At 44.3% G+C, this 26,156-nt stretch overlaps 1 protein-coding gene across 2 annotated transcripts in view; it reads left to right on the top strand.

The window, feature by feature from the left end:
* The window catches only part of LOC121586524 (trafficking protein particle complex subunit 9-like), a 349,081-nt gene extending 324,840 nt beyond the window's left edge, over positions 1-24,241 (top strand). For both annotated transcript variants that reach the window (XM_041903274.2, XM_041903273.2), the window contains 2 exons: positions 22,823-23,046; positions 23,293-24,241. In XM_041903274.2, the coding sequence (XP_041759208.1) occupies positions 22,823-23,046; positions 23,293-23,478 (410 nt within the window). In that variant the 3' untranslated portion in view covers positions 23,479-24,241. The remainder of the gene's footprint in view (positions 1-22,822; positions 23,047-23,292) is intronic.
* Positions 24,242-26,156: the final 1,915 nt, after the last annotated feature.

The following is a 26,156-nucleotide window of genomic DNA, read 5'->3' as shown; positions in this document are numbered from 1 at the left end:
CTAGATACCCCTATCACATTATATATAACCCCTAGATACCCCTATCACAGCATATATAACCTCTAGATACCCCTATCACAGCATATATAACCCCTAGATATCCCTATCACAGCATATATAACCCCTAGATACCCCATCACAGCATATATAACCCCTAGATACCCCTATCACAGCATATATAACCCCTAGATATCCCTATCACAGCATATATAACCCCTAGAAACTCCTATCACAGCATATATATCCCCTAGATATCCCTATCACAGCATATATAACCCCTAGATACCCCTATCACAGCATATATAACCCCTAGAAACTCCTATCACAGCATATATAACCCCTAGATATCCCTATCACAGCATATATAACCCCTAGAAACTCCTATCACAGCATATATAACCCCTAGATACCCCTATCACAGCATTATGGTGACTTGACTTATATATATTTTAATCCCATCCTTTAATTTTTTCTCTCTTTTTAAAGTACATTGACTCGTTCTTTGTGTTGTTGAGGAAGTTGTATAACCATGGATGAGGTAATGTCTTTTGAGGGTTGTGTAACTCGGACATCTCATTACAAGTTTGTCTTTCAACCTCACAATGGTGTCTCACCAGAAAAGACATGTCTTTCATACCTTTCTCTTCCACCCAGACCCCAACTCCATTCATGTAGTTGAACGTGAACCCTCTCTCTAAAGGGCGACTGCACATCCTGATTTGGCATCCTTTTGAAGATTACTCATTAAGAAATGCTAGCGGCCATGACTGAAGCCAAATGCATATCATACCCTGGCAAGTACTGTTTGTCCCTCCTGAGTCACCTTAGCAACAACATTTACATTTTAGTCATTTAGCAGACGCTCTTATCCAGAGCAACTTACAGTTAGTGAATGCATACATGTATTTTTTTATTTTATTTTTTCATACTGGCCCCCCGTGGGAAACGAACCCACATCCCTGCCGGTCAAACCCTCCCCTACCTTGGACGACGCTGGACTAATTGTGTGCCGCCCATGGGTCTCCCGGTCGCGGCCGGCTGCGACAGAGCCTGGACTCGAACCAGGATCTCTAGTGGCACAGCTAGCACTGCGATGCGATGCAGTGCCTTAGACCACTGCGCCACTTCCTAAAAATAGTGACTTCCTTAAAATAGTCAGAATTAATCTAAGATATATCAAGAAATCTGTAATTAATTTAGACGTTTTTGCCGAGGAGGTCATAGTCGCGCAATTTTACATCTAGCTAAGATGTTTGCTGCTATATTTCTCAAGCGCAAACATTTGCAATAAAAAGTACCCAGTGCACACTACATAACGTTAGTCTATGTGTCGGGAAAGTCTGACTGCGCACTCAGGACTGATTTCTAAGGACAATAACATGTCTACAACTTCATCATCTGGAAGCTGTCAAACTATTGTAAATAAGCACAAGCTACAAGTTGATCAGTTCCCAAAATCACTAGCTAGCTAGGTAGGTAAGTTCCAACTCTGTGTTTGTCAATGAAGCTAGCAAGTAGTAGCTAACAGGCACGTCGTTAAGCAGCCAGGCCACAATCAGTTTATCAAGTCACTGGTGAGTGGTGGCGTGTGTGCTTCGGTGCCGTTTAGTTTTTTACAACTTTCTCACTATTACCAGAGTGTGTCTGGCAGTGTTTCATAGGGAATCATGTTACAAAACAGGTCGCGGGGGACACACAAGATGTTCGCGAATGGGTTTTGGAATATTGACAACTTGCAGTTGGGATACAAGTGCGCTCTGATCGTATCAATTCTCATTTTGCCCCAAAAAGTGGCAGACTCGGGTGATTGACACTATCAAACACAACAGCCAAGTGGCCACTCCATAAAGGGCTTAAGGCCAAGGATTATTTCAACATAACATTGGCAACGTGTTCTTTTTTGTAAACAAGTCTGTGGTGCTGCGTAATGGGAAGGTCTGTCTCACTGTCTGGAGGTTCTGCTGCTACGATTGGATAGAGCGCGCACAGCTGATAGGGCGCAATCAGTACAGCTGCTTCTCTCGTTAGTGGGCACTGGGCAAGTGGGCATGATCGTAATCCATACCCAATCTTCCAGTAAGTCGTGATGAACTCACTTACAAAACTCAGTTTTGGACAAGACATTTACATATAGAATACCATTTTGACACTCCAGTTAATGTTTCTGACTCATATCGATGCCACATAGGCCGTTTAAAACCAGAGAAGTTGGTTCTAAGGGGCAGTTGACCTTTAAAGGGAACCGCTGTTTGCTCTTACTAATTGGAACTTAAAGGCTCTGGGCGAAAGGTATTGATCACACACCTTTGAGTCTCCAGTTAATTTAACTGAACTGCAGAAAGACGAGATCTCCTCACATGGAGAAAGAGGGAGAGAGAGCATGCCTTTATAAAATGCTGTCCTTTTAACTATGTTTGATCACTCAAATGATTAGTTCCCACAAAGGACATTAATGTCAGTGATGAAGTAGGTGAATGTCTGCTTTCACTGAAAGTTGAAATTCACCCACAGTGGGGAAGAAAATGTGGGACAATCACCTACTCACAGTTGGCCCACATTTGGAACACATTTGAAACAGCAGCCAAGTGCTCTATTACCACTTAACCAGCGGACAAATGATGAGTAGGGATGAGTGGGATGTCCACCTGATACCACACACACACACACACTCACACACAGACACACACACACACAGACACACACACACATACACACACACAGACTCACACACTCACACACACACAGACACACACTCACACACACACACAGACACACACACACACACACAGACACACAGACACACACACACACACACACACACACACACACAGACTCACACACTCACACACACACACACACACACACACACACACACACACACACACTCACACTCAGCTGTATTTCCCCTTGCTGTGTTTCTACGTAACCATGGGGCAGCCTGATGCCAGATTGCTGAACTGCAGGAAATAAAGCATAAATCTTCCTTAAAATGTTCCCTTCCTCAGACCTAAAAACAGGAGCAGGATAACAGTATGTGCTGATGCTCGCCATCGCACTGTGGCCTCAGGGTGTGCATGTCAGCAGGATTTCGTTATACCCTTATCTTTACATAACTGATGACACTCATTTAGCAGCTATTGCCTGACTGTTCCTCCCTAGGAGATCCTCTGGCAGACTGGCATGGCTACATGCAGCTGCAGCTTCACTAGGAGTGGTTAGTGTGGTAGTGTTAAAAGACGGTGGCTCCTCCCACAGTAAGGCAGGCACGCATCCAGAGGACAGGGTGGAAGGAAGGAGACAGAAAGGAACATCCACTTTACGAAGACTGGTAATAAGAATGCTGGTGAAGAAGTTGATTGCGTCGAATCGTGATGTTTTGGTGCGCTTCCCTCTGTGACACCCTCAGAAATACATTAAAGGGTTTCCTTAATGAAGTGGCTTAATGAGTTTTTCCAATTAAGATGCTTCGACTCAGACTGGGAAAATAGTTGGCATGCATACGCTCCCCGACTCTGACTTGTGTAGTCTAGCGTAGTCTGTCTGTCTTTCGACCTGTCTCTGTCCCTCCATGGGAGAGAAAGAGGTTCCCTATTGAAGTTCAGGCCTCATTGAACAAACGGCTAAAGCTAAATGAAGATATCTCAGGGAACCAAAGCTAGAGTTGGTTTTGCCTCCATTGTTTTTGTCTTTAACGCGAAGGACTTGTTGCTATGCCTTAAGGTATGTCTGCGTATTAAGGAGTTCATATCAAAGGTAAAAGTGGCTCATTTGCATAATTTGGGTGAGAGCAAATTAAAAGAGGGGGAGAGGGCGTTGTGGAGTAAGGTAGAAGGCAGGAAAATGAAAGTGTGCTTTTGTAGCGTGTGTGTGTGCATGCAGGATATGACATCAGCCCATGTTCTTCACTGATCCACCCAGATGAGTCCTCCTGTAGCTTAATGGTTGGTTCAGCACTGATGAGTCAAAACAATCAATGGTGTTTTCTCCCCTGACCACTGACCCCTCATCCTCTCTTCTCTCCTCCTCTTTCTCCTCTCAACTGTGTTGAGCCGTGTTGAACCATGTTGGAACATGTTGGACAATTTTGGACTATGTTGAACCAGGTTAAACCATGTTAAACCATGTTAAACCATATTGGACAATGTTGGACCATGTGGAAATATGTTGGACCATGTTGGGAGAAGAACGATGGATGCTATCATGTTGGGCCATGTTGAAGCAGAAGAATGGCTAAGTAAAACACATTGGCTAGGCTTACCTGGCAACTTTTCATAATCTGTCTCATTACTTTCTTAAGTGGTCAATGCTGTTAAAATGGGCTGAAAATAGGAAAGATGTCTCCTTTTATAGAATTTTCTGGATCAGGGGTAGGCAACCTTCTTCCTGGAGTGCTGCATGTACTGCAGGATTTTGTCCCAATTAGGCACCACACCAGACCAACTGAGCTTTGATTGGTTCAGTGATTGACTAAATTCAACACATTTGGTCTTCCAGGTTGGTTAAATCAAAAACATGAAGTGGGCCTCCAGGACCAGTGTTGCCTACCCCTGCTCTGGATGTTAGAGAGAGCTGGATTATCACATTAGAGTTAGTCAAACAGCTGTTTTTATGACTTCATTATTCCTCCCTACAATCTGGCCGTTGAAATCTGTTGTTATTTCTTTATCCCCCACAACACTGTGGCGGTTGTAGTCTGCTGGGGAAATAGAAGAGCATTCCAATTATTTCCTATCTATATGATCTATCTATGTGATTAGCAGGGCTTTGCAGTGAATGGCTCATTGCTTTGTGCTCAAGTGGATCCTCAGCGCCTAGCTCTCCTGCTCTGCTCTGTTCAGCTCTGACATGAATCACTGGCTTCATACTAACACAGCCCAAACACTGGATCCTCAGAGTTGGACTGTTGTTTCCTTTGTCTCTATCAGGGATGTAGTGGGGTAAAGCAGCTCAAAAGGGCGGCGTGTTAGCGATAACGCTAATGAGAGTCATTTGGAAAATGCTGAAAGCTGTTTGTTTACTGTATGTTTGGCCTTTAGAGAATAGGAATATGACGCTGGTTTTCCAACCTGTGGTTCTTACTGTAGCCTAATGGCTGGACGCCTGGGAGGTCTGTGTTATTGTGCATGAATAGACTGCTATGAACACGGGGAAGTTGTGCTGGAGGATGATGTCATATCATGAGTCTATCACACAACATCACTAATTAATGTTCCGTATGCAAACATCATAGTAATAACAGCCTTATGTAGTGACGTGTCCATTTTGAGAGCCCATCTGACTGAACACAGCTTTTATTTATTTTTATTTTTTATTTATTTCACCTTTATTTAACCAGGTAAGCCAGTTGAGAACAGGTTCTCATTTACAACTGCGACCTGGCCAAGACAAAGCAAAGTAGTGCAACAAAAACAACACAGAGTTACATATGGGGTAAAAAAAAAACATAAAGTCAGAAATACAACAGAAAATATATATACAGTGTGTGCAAATGTAGCAAGTTATGGAGGTAAGGCAATAAATAGGCTATAGTGCAGAATAATTACAATAGTATTAACACTGGAATGCTAGATGTGCAAGAGATTATGTGCAAATAGAGATACTGGGGTGCAAAAGAGCAAATTAAATAACAATATAGGGATGAGGTAGTTGGGTGGGCTAATTTCAGATGGGCTGTGTACAGGTGCAGTGATCGGTAAGGTGCTCTGACAACTGATGCTTAAAGTTATTGAGGGAGATAAGAGTCTCCAGCTTCAGAGATTTTTGCAATTCGTTCCAGTCATTGGCAGCAGAGAACTGGAAGGAATGGCGGCCAAAGGAGGTGTTGGCTTTGGGAATGACCAGTGAGATATACCTGCTGGAGCGCAGACTACGGGTGGGTGCTGCTATGGTGACCAATGAGCTAAGATAAGGCGGGGATTTGCCTAGCAGTGATTTATAGATGGCCTGGAGCCAGTGGGTTTGACGACGAACATGTAGTGAGGACCAGCCAACAAGAGCGTACAGGTCACAGTGGTGGGTAGTGTATGGGGCTTTGGAGACAAAACGGATGGCACTGTGATAGACTACATCCAATTTGCTGAGTAGAGTGTTGGAGGCTATTTTATAAATGACATCGCCGAAGTCAAGGATCGGTAGGATAGTCAGTTTTACGAGGGCATGTTTGGCAGCATGAGTGAAGGAGGCTTTGTTGCGAAATAGGAAGCCGATTCTAGATTTAACTTTGGATTGGAGATTCTTTATGTGAGTCTGGAAGTTGAGTTTACAGTCTAACCAGACACCTAGATATTTGTAGTTGTCCACATACTCTAGGTCAGACCCGTCGAGAGTGGTGATTCTAGTCGGGTGGGCGGGTGCTAGCAGCGTTCGATTGAAAAGCATGCATTTAGTTTTACTAGTGTTTAAGAGCAGTTGAAGGCTACTGAAGGATTGTTGTATGGCATTGAAGCTCGTTTGGAGGTTTGTTAACACAGTGTCCAATGAAGGGCCAGATGTATACAAAATGGTGTCGTCTGCGTAGAGGTGGATCTGAGAGTCACCAGCAGCAAGAGCGACATCATTGATATACACGGAGAAAAGTGTCGGCCCAAGAATTGAACCCTGTGGCACCCCCATAGAGACTGCCATAGGTCCAGACAACAGGCCCTCCGATTTGACACACTGAACTCTATCTGAGAAGTAGTTGGTGAACCAGGCGAGGCAGTCATTTGAGAAACCAAGGCTATTTAGTCTGCCAATAAGAATGCGGTGGTTGACAGAGTCGAAAGCCTTGGCCAGGTCGATGAAGACGGCTGCACAGTACTGTCTATTATCAATCGCGGTTATAATATCGTTTAGGACCTTGAGCGTGGCTGAAGTGCACCCGTGACCAGCTCGGAAACCGGATTGCATAGCGGAGAAGGTACGGTGGTATTCGAAATGGTCGATGATCTGTTTATTAACTTGGCTTTCGAATACTTTCGAAAGGCAGGGCAGGATGGATATAGGTCTGTAGCAGTTTGGATCTAGAGTGTCACCCCCTTTGAAGAGGGGGGATGACCGCGGCAGCTTTCCAATCTCTGGGGATCTCAGACGTTATGAAAGAGAGGTTGAACAGACTAGTAATAGGGGGTTGCGACAATTTCGCGGCTAGTTTTAGGAAGAAAGGGTCCAGATTGTCTAGCCCAGCTGATTTGTAGGGGTCCAGATTTTGCAGCGCTTTCAAAACATCAGCTGTCTGAATTTGTGTGAAGGAGAAGCGGGGGGGGCATGGGCAAGTTGCAGCAGAGGGTGCAGAGTTGGTGGCCGGGTTAGTGGTAGCCAGATGGAAAGCATGGCCAGCTGTAGCAAAATGCTTGTTGAAATTCTCGATTATTGTAGATTTATCGGTGGTGATAGTGTTTCCTAGCCTCAGTGCAGTGGGCAGCTGGGAGGAAGTGCTCTTATTCTCCATGGACTTTACAGTGTCCCAAAACTTTTTGGAGTTAGTGCTACAGGATGCAAATTTCTGTTTGAAAAAGTTAGCCTTTGCTTTCCTGACTGCTTGTGTATATTGGTTCCTAACTTCCCTGAAAAGTTGCATATCGCGGGGGCTATTTGATGCTAATGCTGTACGCCACAGGATGTTTTTGTGCTGGTCAAGGGCAGTCAAGTCTGAGGAGAACCAGGGGCTATATCGGTTCTTAGTTCTGTATTTTTGAATGGGGCATGTTTATTTAAGATTGAGAGGAAATTACTTTTAAGGAACAACCAGGCATCCTCTACTGACGGAATGAGATCTATATCCATCCAGGATACCTGGGCCAGGTCAATTAGGAAGGCCTCCTCGCTAAAGTGTTTTAGGGAGCGTTTGACAGTGATGAGGGGTGGTTGTTTGACCGCGGACCCGTTACGGACGCAGGCAATAAGGCAGTGATCGCTGAGATCCTGGTTGAAGACAGCTGAGGTGTATTTAGAGGGTATGTTAGTCAGGATGATATCTATGAGGGTACCCATGTTTAAGGATTTAGGGTTGTACCTGGTAGGTTCGTTGATAATTTGCGTGAGGTTGAGGGCATCTAGCTTGGATTGTAGGATGGCTGGGGTATTAAGCATATCCCAATTTAGGTCACCAAGCAGTACAAACTCAGAGGATAAATGGGGGCAATCAATTCACATATGGTGTCCAGGGCACAGCTGGGGGCTGAGGGGGTCTGTAGCAAGCGGCAACAGTGAGAGACTTATTTCTGGAAAGGTGGATTTTTAGAAGTAGAAGCTCAAACTGTTTGGGTACAGACCTGGATAGTATGATAGAGCTCTGCAGGCTATCTCTACAGTAGATTGCAACTCCACCCCCTTTGGCAGTTCTATCTAGACGGAAAATGTTATAGTTGGGGATGGAAATTTCAGAATTTTTGGTGGCCTTCCTGAGCCAGGATTCAGACACTGCTAGAACATCAGGGTTGGCAGAGTGTGCTAACGCAGTGAATAACTCAAACTTAGGAAGTAGACTTCTGATATTTATGTGCAAGAAACCAAGACTTTTGCGATTACAGAAGTCAACAAATGATAGCTCCTGGGGAGTAGGAGTGATACTGGGGGCTACAGGGCCTGGGTTAGCCTCTACATCACCAGAGGAACAGAGGAGGACTAGAATAAGGATACGGCTAAAGGCTTTAAGAACTGGTCTTCTAGTGCGTTGGGTACATAGAATAAAGGGGGGCAGATTTCCGGGTGTTATAGAAAAGATTCAGGGCATTATGTACAGACAAGGATATGGAAGGATATGAGTAAAGTGGAGGTAAACCTAAGCGTTGGGTAACACTGAAAGAGATAGTATCTCTAGAGGCATCAATTGATTCGGTCTCTGAGTGTATGGGTGGAGGGACAAAGGAGCTAACTAAGGCAGGTTTAGCTAGGCTGGGGGTCTACAGTGATATAGTACAATTAGAAATAACCGAAACAACAATAAACTAACCATGTTTGGGCTGAGGCTAAACATAAACAGGATGTAGTACCGTAAAAAGGAACAGTCCAGCAGATATCAGCTGTATAGCTGGGTTATCATAAGGTCCGGTGGTGAAGTGCTAGTGAGTAAGAGGCCACGGCTAGCGTGTGCTACGTCCGTTTTGTTGTAGCCAGCTGGTAGCGAAGAATCCGGAGTTAAAGGTCCAGTGATTCCGGTGGAAAAACTGATATGTTCTGGGTCGATAACGCGCAGTGCTGACTGGCCGAATATCCGGTGATCAAAGTCCAGTGATTAAAATTAATCCCGCGGAAAAAAATCAAATGTTCTGGGTGAAACACTGCTAGCTGTGGCTAATAGCAAGTAGCTAGTCCAGTAGCTAGTTCAGTTTAGTGAGTAAGCGTGTGCTAACGGGCCAGGGCTAGCAGATGGATGGAATCTTCGTGGTTACGTCGTAACCACAACAGACGATTTCGTCGGCAGACCAGTCGTGTAGGATCGGCGGGGCTCCGTGTCAATACTATGTGGTCCCGTCCGGTTGATAGAGAGGTAGATAGCCGGGAGATGGGCCTAGCTCAGGTTGATTAGCCAGACCACAGCGTCCGTTTTGTTGTAGCCAGCTGGAAGCGATGAATCCGGAGTTAAAGTTCCAGTGAATCAGTGATTCCGGCGGAAAAACTGATATGTTCTGGGTCGATAACGCGCTGTGCAGACTGGCCGAATATCCGGTGATCAATGTCCAGTGATTAAAATTAATCCCGCGGAAAAAAATCCAATGTTCTGGGTGAAAACACCGCTAGCTGTGGCTAATAGCAAAAAGCAAGTAGCTAGTTAGCTGGCTAGCTAGTTTCAACTGGAGATTCTAGATAAAGGTAAGTCAATAATAGAATCCGTTCCACATTGAGTGAGGCGGGTTGCAGGAAAGTATATCTTGTAGAAGGATGAAAAGTCTGATAGGGAAATATGTACGAAAAATGTACGAAAATAGGGTATTTACAGGCTATTTACAGACAGACGATAAAAACACAACTGCACTACTTCTATTGTGTGTACTTCACACTACTATTGTGAAATGACAGAGTCGAACGCATTGATTTCACCAGGTTTCAGCAGCAGTTTCGGCAGGAGTGGTGGTGCAGACTCGGTCCTCTCCCTAATAAAATACAATCATCTTTCGCTTCTCTCTCACCGCTCTTCTCTTCCCTACCTACCCCATAGAGAATCAGCTGTTCATAGTCATTTCTCACTTTGCTGTGCCTAGGAAACACTGTTTGGTTATTTACTAATATCTGTCATCTGCAGGGTTTTTTTCTTAACAGGGCCTTAGTTAGTTCCCACCACTGAATTCCTTCTTTCTAAGTGGCATACTTCATACAGGTTAGCATTCATCATCCTTAACCCTTTTGTCCCACTAATATATTTTCCCATTAAGTTATGACACTTCTGACACTTGTGTTGTATGGCTGTAGTCACCGTGACAACCCCTATTTAAGAGCTCTGTAAAACACTCTGATGGCTGGGGCTGGCCTGGAACCCTACATTCATTGGTTGGAACTCTCTCCGGGAGGCCACAAACTGTGAAAGTCTGGCCATTTCAGCTTCTCTTGGTTGACACCAAGGCCATTCTGACTTGAGTCATAAACAATTGCTATGATGGTTCTTGAAATAAAATGCCTTGACTCAGTATACAGTACTTGTGGCAGGACTGAAGGACAGGAGGAGGTAGGCTACCCGGAGTTGTCCATGGTTCTGAACCAGGCTGAATAATGTTTACTGCAGTTTAGGCTCTGTTGTGGGTAAATGCTGCCCTTAGGCACAGATCTAGAATCAGCTTCACCTTCACCACATCAGAACCTCAACCATTGAGGTTGAAAACACGGAACTGACCTCAGAGTGTGTGGGTGTGCTGTGCTGCCTTCGCTACTTCGTGAGGAGGCGGCGGCGGATGTGGGAGTACAATAGAGTATTGTCTAACAATTCTATTTATTTTAATTTATTTTCTCCCCAATTTCGTGATATCCAATTGCAATCTTGTCTCATCGCTGCAACTACCCAACGGGCTCGGGAGAGGCGAAGGTCGAGCCATGCATGACCCGCCAAACCGCGCTTCTTAACACCCACCCGCTTAACCCGGAAGCCAGCTGCACCAATGTGTAGGAGGAAACACCGTTCAACTGTCGACCGAAGTCAGCCTGCAGGCGCCCGGCCCGCCACAAAGAGTTGCGTGATGAGCCAAGTAAAGCCCCCCCAGGCCAAACCCTCCACTAACCCGGACGACGCTGGGCCAATTGTGCGCTGCCCTACGGGACTCCCGGTCACAGCCGGTTGTGACACAGCCTGGGATCGGATCCGGGTCTGTAGTGATGCAGTGCCTTAGACCGCTGCACCACTTGGGAGGCCTAACAATTCTATTTTTACCAACCATTTATTGCAGTAAATGTAGCCTGCTTCCTCCTGGCCGTATGCAGTGAACACATTCCCTCTGGGGCTGTGATGGCCGATCTGGACTGAATAACAAATGACCAGACGCTGCCAATTCAGTTCAGGAAGCCCCAAATAGAATAGCTAATTATACATGGAAATTGCCTCAATTGGTTCTGACTGAAGTTGGAAAAGGAGAGTCGGAGAGTGGGATCAAATAAGACACAACAAATTAGATTTCCATCTTTAGAATGGAGCCAGTGGTATCCAATGGCATCTAGCCACTCTCTCCATCTCCTTGTTACGTACAGTATTATGGGGTGCTGGTGCTATGGCGACCACAGAGATCGACATCTAGAGACAGAGAGTCTACAGTAGAAGAAGAAGGGAAACTTCTCTGTTAGGAATGTTGTGTGTGGAGACATCAAAGCTATTAACACACTCCCATAAACAGTACAGTGAGCTTTTATTGTAAATAAGAATAGAATGTTTCTAAACACTTCGACATTCAGGTGGATGCTACCATGATTACGGATAATCCTGAATTAATTGTGAATAATGGTGAGTGAGAAAGTTACAGATATCGCACAAATATCATACCCCCAAGACATGCTAACCTCTCACCATTACAATAGAGGGAGGTTAGCATTTTTGTGGGGGGGGGGGGGTATGATATTTGTGCATCTAACTTTCTCTCGTGCGTGCAGTGTTAGGCATGCTTCATTGACCTTCTACTAATTAAAGCTCTCTCATATTATTATGTTGGGAAGAAGCAGGTCTGTCTATAGCCAGCAGCCAAAATGACAGCCATTCAGAGGAGAGAGGCGGGTATGTGTATGCATCCACTATTTTTTGTAGTTGATTAGCTGGACAGTCAGTCAGGCGGGGGCCAGTCAATCTCTACATTACTTAGGCTCTCTCTCTCTCTCTCTCTCTCTCTCTCTCTCTCTCTCTCTCTCTCTCTCTCTCTCTCTCTCTCTCTCTCTCTCTCTCTCTCTCTCTCTCTCTCTCTCTCTCTCTCTCTCTCTCTCTCTCTCTCTCTCTCTCTCTCTCTCTCTCTCTCTCTCTCACTCTCTCACTCTCTCACTCTCTCACTCTCTCACTCTCTCACTCTCTCACTCTCTCACTCTCTCACTCTCTCTCTCTCTCTCTCTCTCTATCTATCTACAGTTGAAGTCGGAAGTTTACATACACTTAGGTTGGAGTCATTAAAACTCGTTTTTCAACCACTCCACAAATGTATTGTTAACACACTATACTATTGGCAAGTTGGTTAGGACATCTACTTTGTGCATGTAACAAGTCATTTTTCCAACAATTGTTTACAGACAGATTATTTCACTTATAATTCACTGTATCATAATTCCAGTGGGTCAGAAGTTTACATACACTAAGTTGACTGTGCCTTTAAACACCTTTGAAAATGATGTCATGGCTTTAGAAGCTTCTGATAGGCTAATTGACATCATTTGAGTCAATTGGAGGTGTACCTGTTGATGTATTTCAAGGCTTACCTTCAAACTCAGTGCCTCTTTGCTTGACATCATGGGAAAATCAAAAGAAATCAGCCAAGACCTCATAAAAAAAATTGTAGACCTCCACAAGTCTGGTTCATCCTTGGGAGCAATTTCCAAACGCCTGAAGGTACCACATTCATCTGTACAAACAATAGTACGCAAGTATAAACACCATGGGACCACGCAGTCGTCATACCGCTCAGAAAGGAGACGCGTTCTGTCTCCTAGAGATTAACGTACATTGGTGTGAAAAGTGCAAATCAATCCGAGAACAACAGTAAAGGACCTTGTGAAGATGCTGGAGGAAACAGGTACAAAAGTATGTATATCCACAGTAAAACGAGTCCTATATCGACATAACCTGAAAGGCCGCTCAGCAAGGAAGAAGCCACTGCTCCAAAACCGCCATAAAAAAGCCAGACTACGGTTTGCAACTGCACGTGGGGACAAAGATTGTACTTTTTGGAGAAATGTCCTCTGGTCTGATTAAACAAAAATATAACTGTTTGGCCATAATGACCATCGTTATGTTTGGAGGAAAAAGGGGGAAGGCTTGCAAGCCGAAGAACACCATCCCAACCTTGAAGCACCCCCACAGCATCTTGCTGTGGAGGTTATTTGGTGCAGGAGGGAATGGTGCACTTCACAAAATAGATGGCACCATGAGGAAGGAAAATTATGTGGATATATTGAAGCAACATCTCAAGACATCAGTCAGGAAGTTAAAGCTTGGTCGCAAATGGTTCTTCCAAATGGACAATGACCCCAAGCATACTTCCAAAGTTGTGGAAAAATGGCTTAAGGACAACAAAGTCAAGGTATTGGAGTGGCCATCACAAAGCCCTCACCTCAATCTTATAGAACATTTGTGGGCAGAACTGAAAAATTGTGTGCGAGCAAGGAGGCCAAAAAACCTGACTCAGTTACACCAGCTCTGTCAGGAGGAATGGGCCAAAATTCACCCAACTTATTGTGGGAAGCTTGTGGAAGGCTACCTGAAACGTTTGACCCAAGTTAAACAATTTAAAGGCAATGCTACCAAATACTAATTGAGTGTATGTAAACTTCTGACCCACTGGGAATGTGATGAAAGAAATAAAAGCTGAAATAAATAATTATCTCTACTATTATTCTGACATTTCACATTCTTAAAATAAAGTGGTGATCCTAACTGACCTAAGACAGGGAATATTTACTAGGATTAAATGTCAGGAATTGTGAAAAACTGAGTTGAAATGTATTTGGCTAAGGTGTATGTAAACTTCCGACTTCAACTATATCTATCTATCTCTCTCTCTCTAAGCGCTGGTCAGAGCCACTGGTCTCTCTCTCTCAATTAAATTCAATTTAAGGGCTTTATTGGCATGGGAAACATATGTTTACATTGGCAAAGCAAGTGAAGTAGATAATAAACAAAAGTGAAATAAACAATAAAAATGTACTGTAAACATTACACTACAAAAGTATAGAGATTTCAAATGTGTGCAAATAGTTAAAGTACAAAAGGGAAAATAAATAAACATAAATATTGGTTGTATTTACAATGGTGTTTGTTCTTCACAAATATTGCTGCTGTGATGGCAGACTGTGGTATTTCACCTAATAGATATGGTAGTTTATCAAAATTGGGTTTGTTTTCTAATTCTTTGTGGATCTGTGTAATCTGAGGGAAAGATGTGTCTCTAATATGGTCATACATTTGGCAGGAGGTTAGGAAGTGCAGCTCAGTTTCCACCTCATTTTGTCGGCAGTGTGCACATAGCTTGTCTTCTCTTGAGAGCCAGGTCTGCCTACGGCGGCCTTTCTCAATAGCAAGGCTATGCTCACTGAGTCTGTACATAGTCAAAGCTTTCCTTAAGTTTGTGTCAGTCACAGTGGTCAGGTATTCTGCCGCTGTGTACTCTCTGTTTAGGGCCAAATAGCATTCTAGTTTGTTCATTCTTTCCAATGTGTCAAGTAATTATCTTTTTGTTTTCTCATGATTTGGTTGGGTCTAATTGTGTTGCTGTCCTACGGCTCTGTGGGGTCTGTTTGTGTTTTTGAACAGAGCCCCAGGACCAGCTTGTTTAGGGGACTTCTCCAGGTTCATCTCTCTGTAGGTGATGGCTTTGTTATGGAAAGTTTGGGAATTACTTCCTTTTAGGTGGTTGTAGAATCTAACGGCGCTCTTCTGGATTTTGATCATTAGCGGGTATCGGCCTAATTCTAATTCTCTCTCTCTCAGAGCTGGTCACAGAGCCACTGGTCTCTCTCTCTCTCTCTCTCTCTCTCTCTCTCTCTCTCTCTCTCTCTCTCTCTCTCTCTCTCTCTCTCTCTCTCTCTCTCTCTCTCTCTCAGAGCTGGTCACAGAGCCACTGCTCTCTCTCTCTCTCTCTCTCTCTCTCTCTCTCTCTCTCTCTCTCTCTCTCTCTCTCTCTCTCTCTCTCTCTCTCTCTCTCTCTCTCTCTCTCTCTCTCTCTCTTTCTCTCAGAGCTAGTCTCAGAGCCACTGCTCTCTCTCTCTCAGAACTAGTCACAGAGCCACTGCGCTCTCACTCTCTCTCTCTCTCTCTCTCTCTCTCTCTCTCTCTCTCTCTCTCTCAGAGCTGGTCACAGAGCCACTGCGCTCTCTCTCTCTCTCTCTCTCTCTCTCTCTCTCTCTCTCTCTCTCTCTCTCTCTCTCTCTCTCTCTCTCTCTCTCTCTCTCTCTCTCTCTCTCTCTCTCTCAGAGCTAGTCTCAGAGCCACTGCGCTCTCCCTCTGTCTCGGCCTGGTAACAAGATGATCGATGCTTGACTGCCATTTGACAAATACAAATATTATTGAGCTTATCCATAATTATCTCATCATGTAGACTAGACAACCCGCACAGCCTACCCGCACTGTATCAGCGAGCTGTTGGCTAGCGCGCAAGTGCCAAGACCAGAGTAGGCACATTTGCTATTTAGCGCAACAGTTTTTGTGACAAAACTATCAGTAGAGTTTAAAATGCGATGGAAACCCCATCAAACTTTTTATTTGTATTTGGTACATGAAAATGTAAGCGAAAAAGTACATTGTGTGTACTATGTCATCACGTAGTGATTTTTAGCCGCAACAAGTCAGTATGGTAGAAACACACCACTGGTAGGAAAATGGGGCATATTTTCTTTATGCATATTTTATCATATTTGCATGACCATCTGTCGCCAATTGGATGGAAACGTAGCTTGTGAAGACAAAACATTGTATTTCCCTAACTTCTCTCTTCTCTTCTCAGCTCGCTGTAACAGATTGAATCTTTAAAAGCTGATTGTTCATGGTGGTGAAAGACAACAGAAGTAGTGCTGCTGGTTGTTATGGCGATAGTTGTAAAGGGCCAGATGGTTGGGGGGTGGCTGCGGGCTGGGAGGGATATTTTTTAATACACCACGCCACACCTTTTATGAGCACACACACATCACATCCAACCTTTTGACAGCCAGCACACTCAGGCTCCCATCAGTTCATCCATCAAAGACCCTGGCCTAAAGTGGTCACTGGGCAATATTAGACTTTCCCCATAGCTAGGCCTCCAACTAGGCCTAACTACCACACCTGGGTCAACATAGTATTTGTTTTCTTTCAACTACATTAGGGGTACTTGATTTAGCCTGCAAGGCATCATAAATAGAACCATACCACCTGTGTAACTACGTAGCTACCTTAACATGACCAAAGGTCTGTCCTGAACTAGCAGCATCAGATGATAGCTAGTATTTAGAAGTAGTTAAGACACTGACATAATATAAGAGATAACCCCCATGGGAGAAGCTATGCACTGAGCCTGTCATCCCATGCAGCAGCAGCGTCTCTGTGTTCCTGCTGAGTCCTCCAGTTTCCTTCCTATGGAATATGACTGGCTGACTGAATCATGCTGCTGTGTTGAATCAACCTGGAGATGTGATGCGCTACGACTGCCACTGAACACACGCGCGCGCACACACACTCAGCCTGCATAATCCTGGAGACTTGGCACCTCTAAAACATAGGTGTCGTTCCTAGAGAGGAGACTTTATCTGCTGTGTTCTCTGCTGCAGCTCTATGGTAGAGAAGAGATACTGTGAGGTTAGTTTTATCTCAGACTCACTAGTTTTGGTCAGTGATAGCCTCATTCATATCATAATGTAGTGTATTCAGCAGGTCTCTCTCTCCCTCTCTCTCTTCCTCTCTCTTTTCCTCTCTCTTTCCCTCCCGCTCACACTCTCTCCCTCACTCTCTCTCTCCTCCATCTATCTCTCTCTCCTATATCTCTCTGCCCTGCACTGGCTGGGGCCAAGCCTGGTTGCTGTGGTGACGCTCTTTGCCTCTGCAGTAGAGTGTGGCCACAGCTAAAAAGAAGGCTACAGACCACTTGTTGCGACTGCAAAGGGAGCAGCTGTTGTAGCTAGTGGTGTGTTTAATTGCAGTGATTTCTCTCTCGTTCTCTCTCTCTCTCGCTCTCTCTCTCTCTCACTCTCTCTGTCCCTATTCCCCCACTACCCAGTGTGCTGGCATTTGTTAATCTGTCTGTGTTTGGTGTTTTATTAGTACAATTTCTCTGTCAGACTCCTCCTCCTCCACACTCCCCACCTTTCTATTCCTCCTCTTTCTTTCACCATTCCTTTCCCTACATTCTCCTTTCCCTACATTCTCCTTTCCCTACATTCTCCTTTTCTCTCTCTCCCTCTCTCTCACTTACTCTCCCTCTCTCTCCCTCTCTCTCCCTCCCTCTCCCTCTCTCTCCCTCCCTCCTTCTCTCCCTCTCCCTCTCTCTCCCTCTCTCTCTCTCTCCCTCCCTTTCCCTATCTCTCCCTCCCTCCCTCTCTCCCTCGCTCTCCCTCTCTCTCCCTCTCTCTCCCTCCCTCTCCCTCTCTCTCCCTCCCTCCCTCCCTCCCTCCCTCTCCCCCTCCCTCCCTCTCCCTTCCTCTCTCTCCCTCCCTCCCTCTCCCTCCCTCTCCCTCCCCTCCCTCCCTCCCTCCCTCCCTCCCTCCCTCCCTCTCTCTAATACACCAGTATGAGAATGTGGAAAGGGAGCCATTTGTTCTCCAGCTTCTGTCTCTCTCCTGTTATAGGTGGCTTCTGGTTCTGTAACAGAAAACAGGGTCTTTTAATTTAACTATTAATTCTGCTTCTCTTATTCTGTCCTCTCAGCACTGTGGCCCTGGGGTGATGGGGCGGGGTGAGGTGTGTTTTCTCAAACCCCCAAAGACTTAAATCACCTTGTTTACATCACACACCTGTCTAACACTGAGAAACATGCAGGGCAGGGAACAGTTGTGGTAGTGTTTAACAGTAAACCCACACACACTATGCAGGAATCCGCTCAGCGAACACAGACACACACACACACACACACACACACACACACACACACACACACACACACTCAGCAATCCCTTGGTGTCATGATTATAATGCTGTCTAAATACAGAAAGATACTGTATGTAGCCCCTAAAGTGAAATGTGTTTTTCTAAACTATTTTTAATGACAGTCATAATGGTGCAGCATGGCTAAGCACTTTATTGAAAGGCATACAAGGTCTCAGAGGTAGAATTTACATCTAATGTCAATGTGATAGCCATTAGTTTGATCGGTGTTATTTACATAATTATAAAGTATTCACTGTAGTTCTTTACTGCAGGTTCCTCCTCTGTAACCCTGTGCTTCCTTCCCACTGCAGGCTGTACTTAACTCTGTGTAGAGCCACTGTATTATGTTAAAGACTCCCTGCCTTTCTCCCTCAGTCACACAGGCTTTGTATGGACCAGGCGGAGAGGAGTGAACAGGAGTTTTTGTTGTAAATGTTCAGGCGTTTGTGTGCTTGCGTGTGGGCTTGTGTTTGTTTGTGCGCGCTTGCGGACATCTGTGTGTGTGTAGACCAGGGTTTGGCAACTGGCGGCCCGCGGGCCAAAACTGTCCCTCTAGTGTTTTGTATCTGGGCCCCCAAAAGTTTTTAGTTTAAAAAATACTAAAATCACTAGGAATTCAGCTAAAATGGATATAATTTAGGAAATCTGTTCCAAAGTATCACCCCGAATAAAATAAAAAAAGAGACGTGATTGTGTCTCAATGTAATCAAGGTATGAAATCATTGGTATTTTCAAATACAATCAATTTTTGAGCTTAGTTGTGATCAATTTGCAAATTATTATAATTACAGTGGGGGAAAAAAGCATTTAGTCAGCCACCAATTGTGCAAGTTCTCCCACTTGAAAAGATGAGAGAGGCCTGTAATTTTCATCATAGGTACACGTCAACTATGACAGACAAATTGAGAAAAAAAATCCAGAAAATCACATTGTAGGATTTTTTATGAATTTATTTGCAAGTTATGGTGGAAAATAAGTATTTGGTCACCTACGAACAAGCAACATTTATGGCTCTCACAGACCTGTAACTTCTTCTTTAAGAGGCTCCTCTGTCCTCCACTCGTTACCTGTATTAATGGCACCTGTTTGAACTTGTTATCAGTATAAAAGACACCTGTCCACAACCTCAAACAGTCACACTCCAAACTCCACTATGGCCAAGACCAAAGAGCTGTCAAAGGACACCAGAAACAAAAGTGTAGACATGCACCAGGCTGGGAAGACTGTATCTGCAATAGGTAAGCAGCTTGGTTTGAAGAAATCAACTGTGGGAGCAATTATTAGGAATTGGAAGACATACAAGACCACTGATAATCTCCCTCGATCTGGGGCTCCACGCAAGATCTCACCCCGTGGGGTCAAAATGATCACAAGAACGGTGAGCAAAAATCCCAGAACCACACGGGGGGACCTAGTGAATGACCTGCAGAGAGCTGGGACCAAAGTAACAAAGCCTACCATCAGTAACACACTACGCCGCCAGGGACTCAAATCCTGCAGTGCAAGACCCGTCTGAAGTTTGCTAGAGTGCATTTGGATGATCCAGAAGAGGATTGGGAGAATGTCATATGGTCAGATGAAACCAAAATATAACTTTTTGGTAAAAACTCAACTCGTCGTGTTTGGAGGACAAAGAATGCTGAGTTGCATCCAAAGAACACCATACCTACTGTGAAGCATGGGGGTGGAAACATCATGCTTTGGGGCTGTTTTTCTGCAAAGGGACCAGGACGACTGATCCGTGTAAAGAAAAGAATGAATGGGGCCATGTATCGTGAGATTTTGCAAGGGCATTGAAGATTAAACGTGGCTGGGTCTTTCAGCATGGCAATGATCCCAAACACACCGCCCGGGCAACGAAGGAGTGGCTTCGTAAGAAGCATTTCAAGGTCCTGGAGTGGCCTAGCCAGTCTCCAGATCTCAACCCCATAGAACATCTTTGGAGGGAGTTGAAAGTCCGTGTTGCCCAGCGACAGCCCCAAAACATCACTGCTCTAGAGGAGATCTGCATGGAGGAATGGGCCAAAATACCAGCAACAGTGTGTGAAAACCTTGTGAAGACTTACAGAAAACGTTTGACCTGTGTCATTGCCAACAAAGGGTATATAACAAAGTATTGAGAAACTTTTGTTATTGACCAAATACTTATTTTCCACCATAATTTGCAAATAAATTCATTAAAAATCCTACAATGTGATTTTCTGGATTTTTTTTCCTCATTTTGTCTGTCATAGTTGACGTGTACCTATGATGAAAATTACAGGCCTCTCTCATCTTTTTAAGTGGGAGAACTTGCACAATTGGTGGCTGACTAAATACTTTTTTCCCCCACTGTATGTTCCGGCCCCCTGACAAAAATCGTCCTGCGGCTGAATCTAGTTGCCTACCCCAAGTGTAGACTCTTCAACACCTCAGCTCAGCTCATCTCACACTTCCGTTCTTCTTTTGTTCACTAGTTGATGTGTTGGAATTCATCATCCCTGTTTAGAACTGATGTACCTATAATTTGCACATCTCCAACCAACAAGCTTTTGATCAACTAAATATAACCAATTGGAAAGGTGTCACGTTAGAATCTCCTCTACTGCCTATGAATGCTGTGTACTGTAGGAGTGTATTGCTAAGTCCCACAGGTCCCTCCAAGCTATGGAGCTACTAATGCCCAAATATCATGAACAATATGTGAAAGTGACTATTCAAATACTCACAGATCCATTTTAACATAATTGCACCAAATAATTACCTGGCTTTTATGTGACTAAAAAGACAAGAAAATAATCTGGAATATACACTGTAGAATCCAGTTACAACTGAGAGCAAATTCCTACCAATAAAACACTCAGCTACTCAAGGGTAATGGTAGTGTTGTCAATGACTCTACATCTCTGTACTGATCACATTGGTAATGTTTGACTTGGCTGTCGTCTGTCTGTCGTCTCTCTCGCTCTTCTTACACTGTCAAACATATTCCATCACAACATGTTTTGAAGACAACTTTTTCTGACAGGCAGAGAGACGTAAAACGTTCTCCTCTGGAGAACCTCTGTGTACGTATTCTGGGTTGATGAAAGAAGTAGCTTAGTCTATTGCAGTGAGTTAAGAGACTGCACGGTAGATTGACAATGCAGACGTATAGCTAGCTGGAGCTGAATGTGTCATTCCAGGTTCAAACATATAGCTTTAGATGTATAGCTGAATGGCACCCTGGTAGAGTTGCAGATTCCCTGGGGTGGGACACCCACCCTGGCTCTGTTTCACTAGGGGGGGCTCAGTGTGGCACGGCTCAGCTCTCTGGTTGCCCCCTCCAGTCTTCAGGCTCCCTGTCTGTGGACGTCTGCCTGTGAGGCTCTGCAATCTGTGGTACAACACACCACAGCAGAGCAGAGAACGCACCCCAACACGCACCCACACCTGGCTCTTTCATGTCCTTTCATGTCCTCAGGCCTCAACGGCTCTGACTAGCACTTCTAACTACAGCCACAAGGGCATTGCAGTAGTGTGTGTGTGTGTGTGTGTGTGTGTGTGTGTGTGTGTGTGTGTGTGTGTGTGTGTGTGTTATTTGTGCATGTGTTTCTCTCACTCCCTTCCTCCCTCGCTCTCTCTCTCGCTCTCTCCACCTCCCTCCCTCCCAGAGGAGCAGAAGAATCATAGAGCTCATTATAGAAACAAACATGGTGGTTCCACTCCACCTGAACCAAACAGTGCCATATATGGATTGGCTACACATTAGAGAAATTGAATTTACCCCCAATTCAACTCAGTTGGAAATGTCAGAGAGAGGTGATGCAGAGGAACAGAGAGAGAGAAGAAAGGAGAGAGGGGAGAAATACAGAGAAGTGCATATTATGTGAGAGTGTGGGGGTAGAATGAGGGGAAGGAAGGGGTGGTTTTCCAACCATCTCATTTGTCCCTTCTTGACAGCAATGAGTCATGCGTGAGATTGATAGGATGCAGTCTGAATTCATTTAATCCCCACAGCTCCCTCGCTCTCCGTTAATTTAAATAAAAGTGTATTTTAAACTACTGATCCCACACCAGAAACAATGTGCTGGACGATACGTCTGCACATGTGAAGGCTGTGTATGGTGTTGTCATGAATGCAAATGAATTGGAAATTAAATGGAAGAGAGAGAGCTTGAGGACGGGTCATTCTGAGATGGGAAGGCAGGTTGTTGGGGAGACGGAGAGAAAAACTCCTGTGATTGTGAAGAAGACATGTTTTGTGAAATTGTTCATGACATGTTTTTGAAGATCTCCACAAGTCTATAGTGGAGCTTAATGATACACTCTCTTCTGTTCACAAATTCATTCCTTGCTATCTAATAGACTTGATATCAGTTGCAACCCTCATTTTGCTTGTATGTTCAAAGGTACAGGTTGTCTCAAAACAACCATACTGAAAATGTGTTTAATTACATAAATAGTAGTAAAACCTCAAATCCAACCAAGCACTAATATTTCATAGAGGAACAAATTAATTAATTAATTTATAGCAGGTGACTGTGCACACAGCAATCTATGCTTCCATGTGGTTATTGAAACAATGTCTCGATCCTTAGGTGTTCATCAATAACTCCTAACTCATCCCTAACACACACTCTCTCTCTCTCTCTCTAGACGTAGTGGTGAACGGGAAACCGTGTGACTGTGACATCATCGCCGACTGTAAGGTGGGCGACGCCGTGCCATTGGAGGTGAAACTGACCAATCGTAGTAAGAATGTGGTCGGACCGTTCGCCCTGACCGTGGTTCCCTTCCAGGACTACCAGAACGGAGTTCAGAACTATGACCTGCAGGACGCAGTCACTTTCATAGGATCAAACACCTTCTACATAGACACGGTGTGTGTGTGTGTCCAGAACTACGTGTGTGATTGGTGGCAAAACTATTCTCAGATAAGTTAGCTATCCATAGGCACTCTGAATAATCTATCTTTGTGTATGTAGTTCTGTCCTTGAGCTGTTCTTGTCTATTAATGTTCTGTATTATGTCATGCTTTGTGTGGACCCCAGGAAGAGTAGCTGCTGCTTTTGCAACAGCTAATGGGGATCCTAATAAAATACCAAAATTGTGTGTTGTCTTCCCAGGTGAACCCCACAGAGAACTCTGTGTGTGTGGGAGCCCTCCTGTTCCTCTACACAGGAGACTTCTACCTCAACATCAAGTTCCAGGATGACAGTGCTGGCCAGGGAAAGGAGCTTCCCCCATCCTGGTTCGGCCTGCCCAGCGTACACATCAAAGCCCTGGAGGCGCCCATAGAGGCTGGGGCATAGAGCCTGGCACTCTAACATGAATATCAAACGTCTTTTTCTCCATTCTCCTCGGCTCCTTCTCTAAACATCAGATGTAAACGAGGAGAGACAGGTTCACCCACTTGCTGCACACCACTGAATGCATGGATGGATGGAGCACTCGAGGAGAGGATATTGGACTAAATATTCTAGCGGTTAGCTGATGTCACTCAATCATTTGTAAATAGCTGCTATAACTCTGAGGTATTTGTGTATACTCTATGTTAAAGCATGTAGGATACAGTAGGTCTTACTGAATTTGGAAATCACCTTTAGAATCATTTGATGAATTTAATCACCATAATCATTGAAATGTATCGGCCATGATCGAGGTTTTGTTTTGAATAATTTTGTTTTGTTCGTGTGATAAGGTCACCTCTTTCCTGGTTTTCACTCAATTTACCATTGATGTATGGCACTGTACTGTCCTGATGCGCTCCAAATGGGAAAAGGGTGTCAAGTCAAGTTCTGTGTCCAATCCTTCTCTCACAACAATCTGTCTCAGCAGCACAGTAGAGATACTCCCATGTAACCACGGTTATCGAGCAGCATTCTCCTGGTTATATGATTCTAGTTCTGTCTGTATGTAAATATGATCATAGATTCTGAGAGGCACAGTGTATTACTCCATCACATGAATCCACAATCGCCTCTATTCATTTGTGGTTTCTGCTACTGCAATTAGCTTGATTTCTCTCTCTCTCTCTCTCTCTCTCTCTCTCTCTCTCTCTCTCTCTCTCTCTCTCTCTCTCTCTCTCTCTCTCTCTCTCTCTCTCTCTCTCTCTCTCTCTCTCTCTCTCTCTCTCTCTCTCTCTCTCTCTCTCTCTCTCTCTCTCTCTGCGTGACTGTAAACATGGATCTTTACTACTGAGCTTGTAAATTTGGGCCTCTGTATCACTGTCTATCAATAAAATCCTACAATATATGTCAATAATAAATATTGAGGTTAGCCAACTTCTGAAAGGGCAATGTTTGCATGTATTTGATATATAGGAGCAAAGAGTTGGACTCATTCTTCTGTCCTTTTCTGTCTGGCAAAGTCTTGTAAACTTACCTGATAACTTAATGTAGGAGATATAAATTCCCATGCTGCGCTGTAACCTATCCCCTTCGTTCACACAGCCACAGACAGAATCCCATAAAGATATGCATGATGCATCAACACTCCAGCTTTACCACTGGTAAATGAAGGAGCGATAATAAAGTGGCAGTGCTCATGTGTAATAAACACAGAGTACAAAACATTAAGAACACCTTCCTAATATTGAGTTGCAACCCTCGCCACGCCCCGCCCCCCTGCTGGCGCATGTTGACTCCAATGCTTCCCACAGTTGTATCAAGTTGGCTGGATGTCCTTTAGGTGGTGGACCATTCTTGACACACGGGAAACTGTTGAGCGTGAAAACCCAGCATCTTTGCAGTTCTTGACACAAACCGGTACACTTGGCACCTACTACCATACCCCATTCAAAGGCACTTAAATATTTTGTCAATTGTCTCAAGGGTTAAAACTCCTTCTTTAACATGTCTCCTCCCCTTCATCTACACTGATTGAAGTGGATTTAACAAGTGACATCAATTAGGGATCATAGCTTTCCCCGGGATTCTCCTGGTCAGTTTTGTACACTCAGTGTAGATTTGATGAATGGAGAGCGAAATGTGAAGTGTACAAACACACACACACACATTAGCAAGTAAATCCTTTATAAAACTAAATGTTATCATAATAAACGGGGAGCCTTAGGCAAAGTTCTCCTCCGCCACCTTGAATAAAATGCCATTATGTCAGGTAGGTGAAGCACGTTGCTGTTTTCTGTAGTGTAGAATGAAACACTTCCTAGATGAGGAGAGACTGAAGAGACCAGGCGGGCTGGAATAGGTACTGATGGTTCCTTTACTAACACATACACTTCACTGGGAACAACCCAGAGCTTTTATCTCTCAATGTGTTAATGATGTTCTGACAACCAGGTGCAACAGCAGCAGTCTTCTCTACAGCGCTTAGCTAATGTGTGTCTGTGTGACTTCCATTGTCCCTTAAAAACAACAAAGTGAGGTAAGCCTAGCTAATGCTTTTAAACTCGCCATTTAAAATGCAATAATACAGACGCCAGATAATAGGGTGGTGAACAATCAAAGACATTCAGAGAACGTGGGCCATTTAAATGAGTAGCAGGAGACTACTATTCTAAAGTTGGGGAAAGCATTGTGAGGTGAACTGCATTGTGAGGTTAATTGCAGGAAAAACTGTTGGATAGGCCTAACACCTAATAACTCACCATCAGATAAATAGGGCCATTTTGTGGCTGTAGCTACTCATCGCAGGTCTCCCTCCCTGAGCCTGCTGCCTTGTCATAGGCAGAGCACAGCCACAGTGGACCAGTAGGAGATGATGGGGAGAGATTCCATCTGTATCACTGAAGCCCGATCAAAATGTAAAGGTAATTTCCGTTTGAGCCAACATATGCAGCGTTTACCATGAATGCAGTCTCCACTGGTTGAATCAACTTTGTTTCCACGTCATTTCAACGACAAAATTCAATGTGATGACGTTGAATCAACATGGAAAACTGATTGGATTTGCAAAAAGTATTTTAACCTAAATCCAAAGACATGCTGACATTTCTGGTTGATTTCATGTTGAATTCATTTTAGTTAAC

This window comes from Coregonus clupeaformis, chromosome 17, assembly GCF_020615455.1.
Source record: "Coregonus clupeaformis isolate EN_2021a chromosome 17, ASM2061545v1, whole genome shotgun sequence".
Lineage (NCBI taxonomy): Eukaryota > Metazoa > Chordata > Actinopteri > Salmoniformes > Salmonidae > Coregonus > Coregonus clupeaformis.
This window is presented reverse-complemented; position numbering and strand designations above follow the sequence as displayed.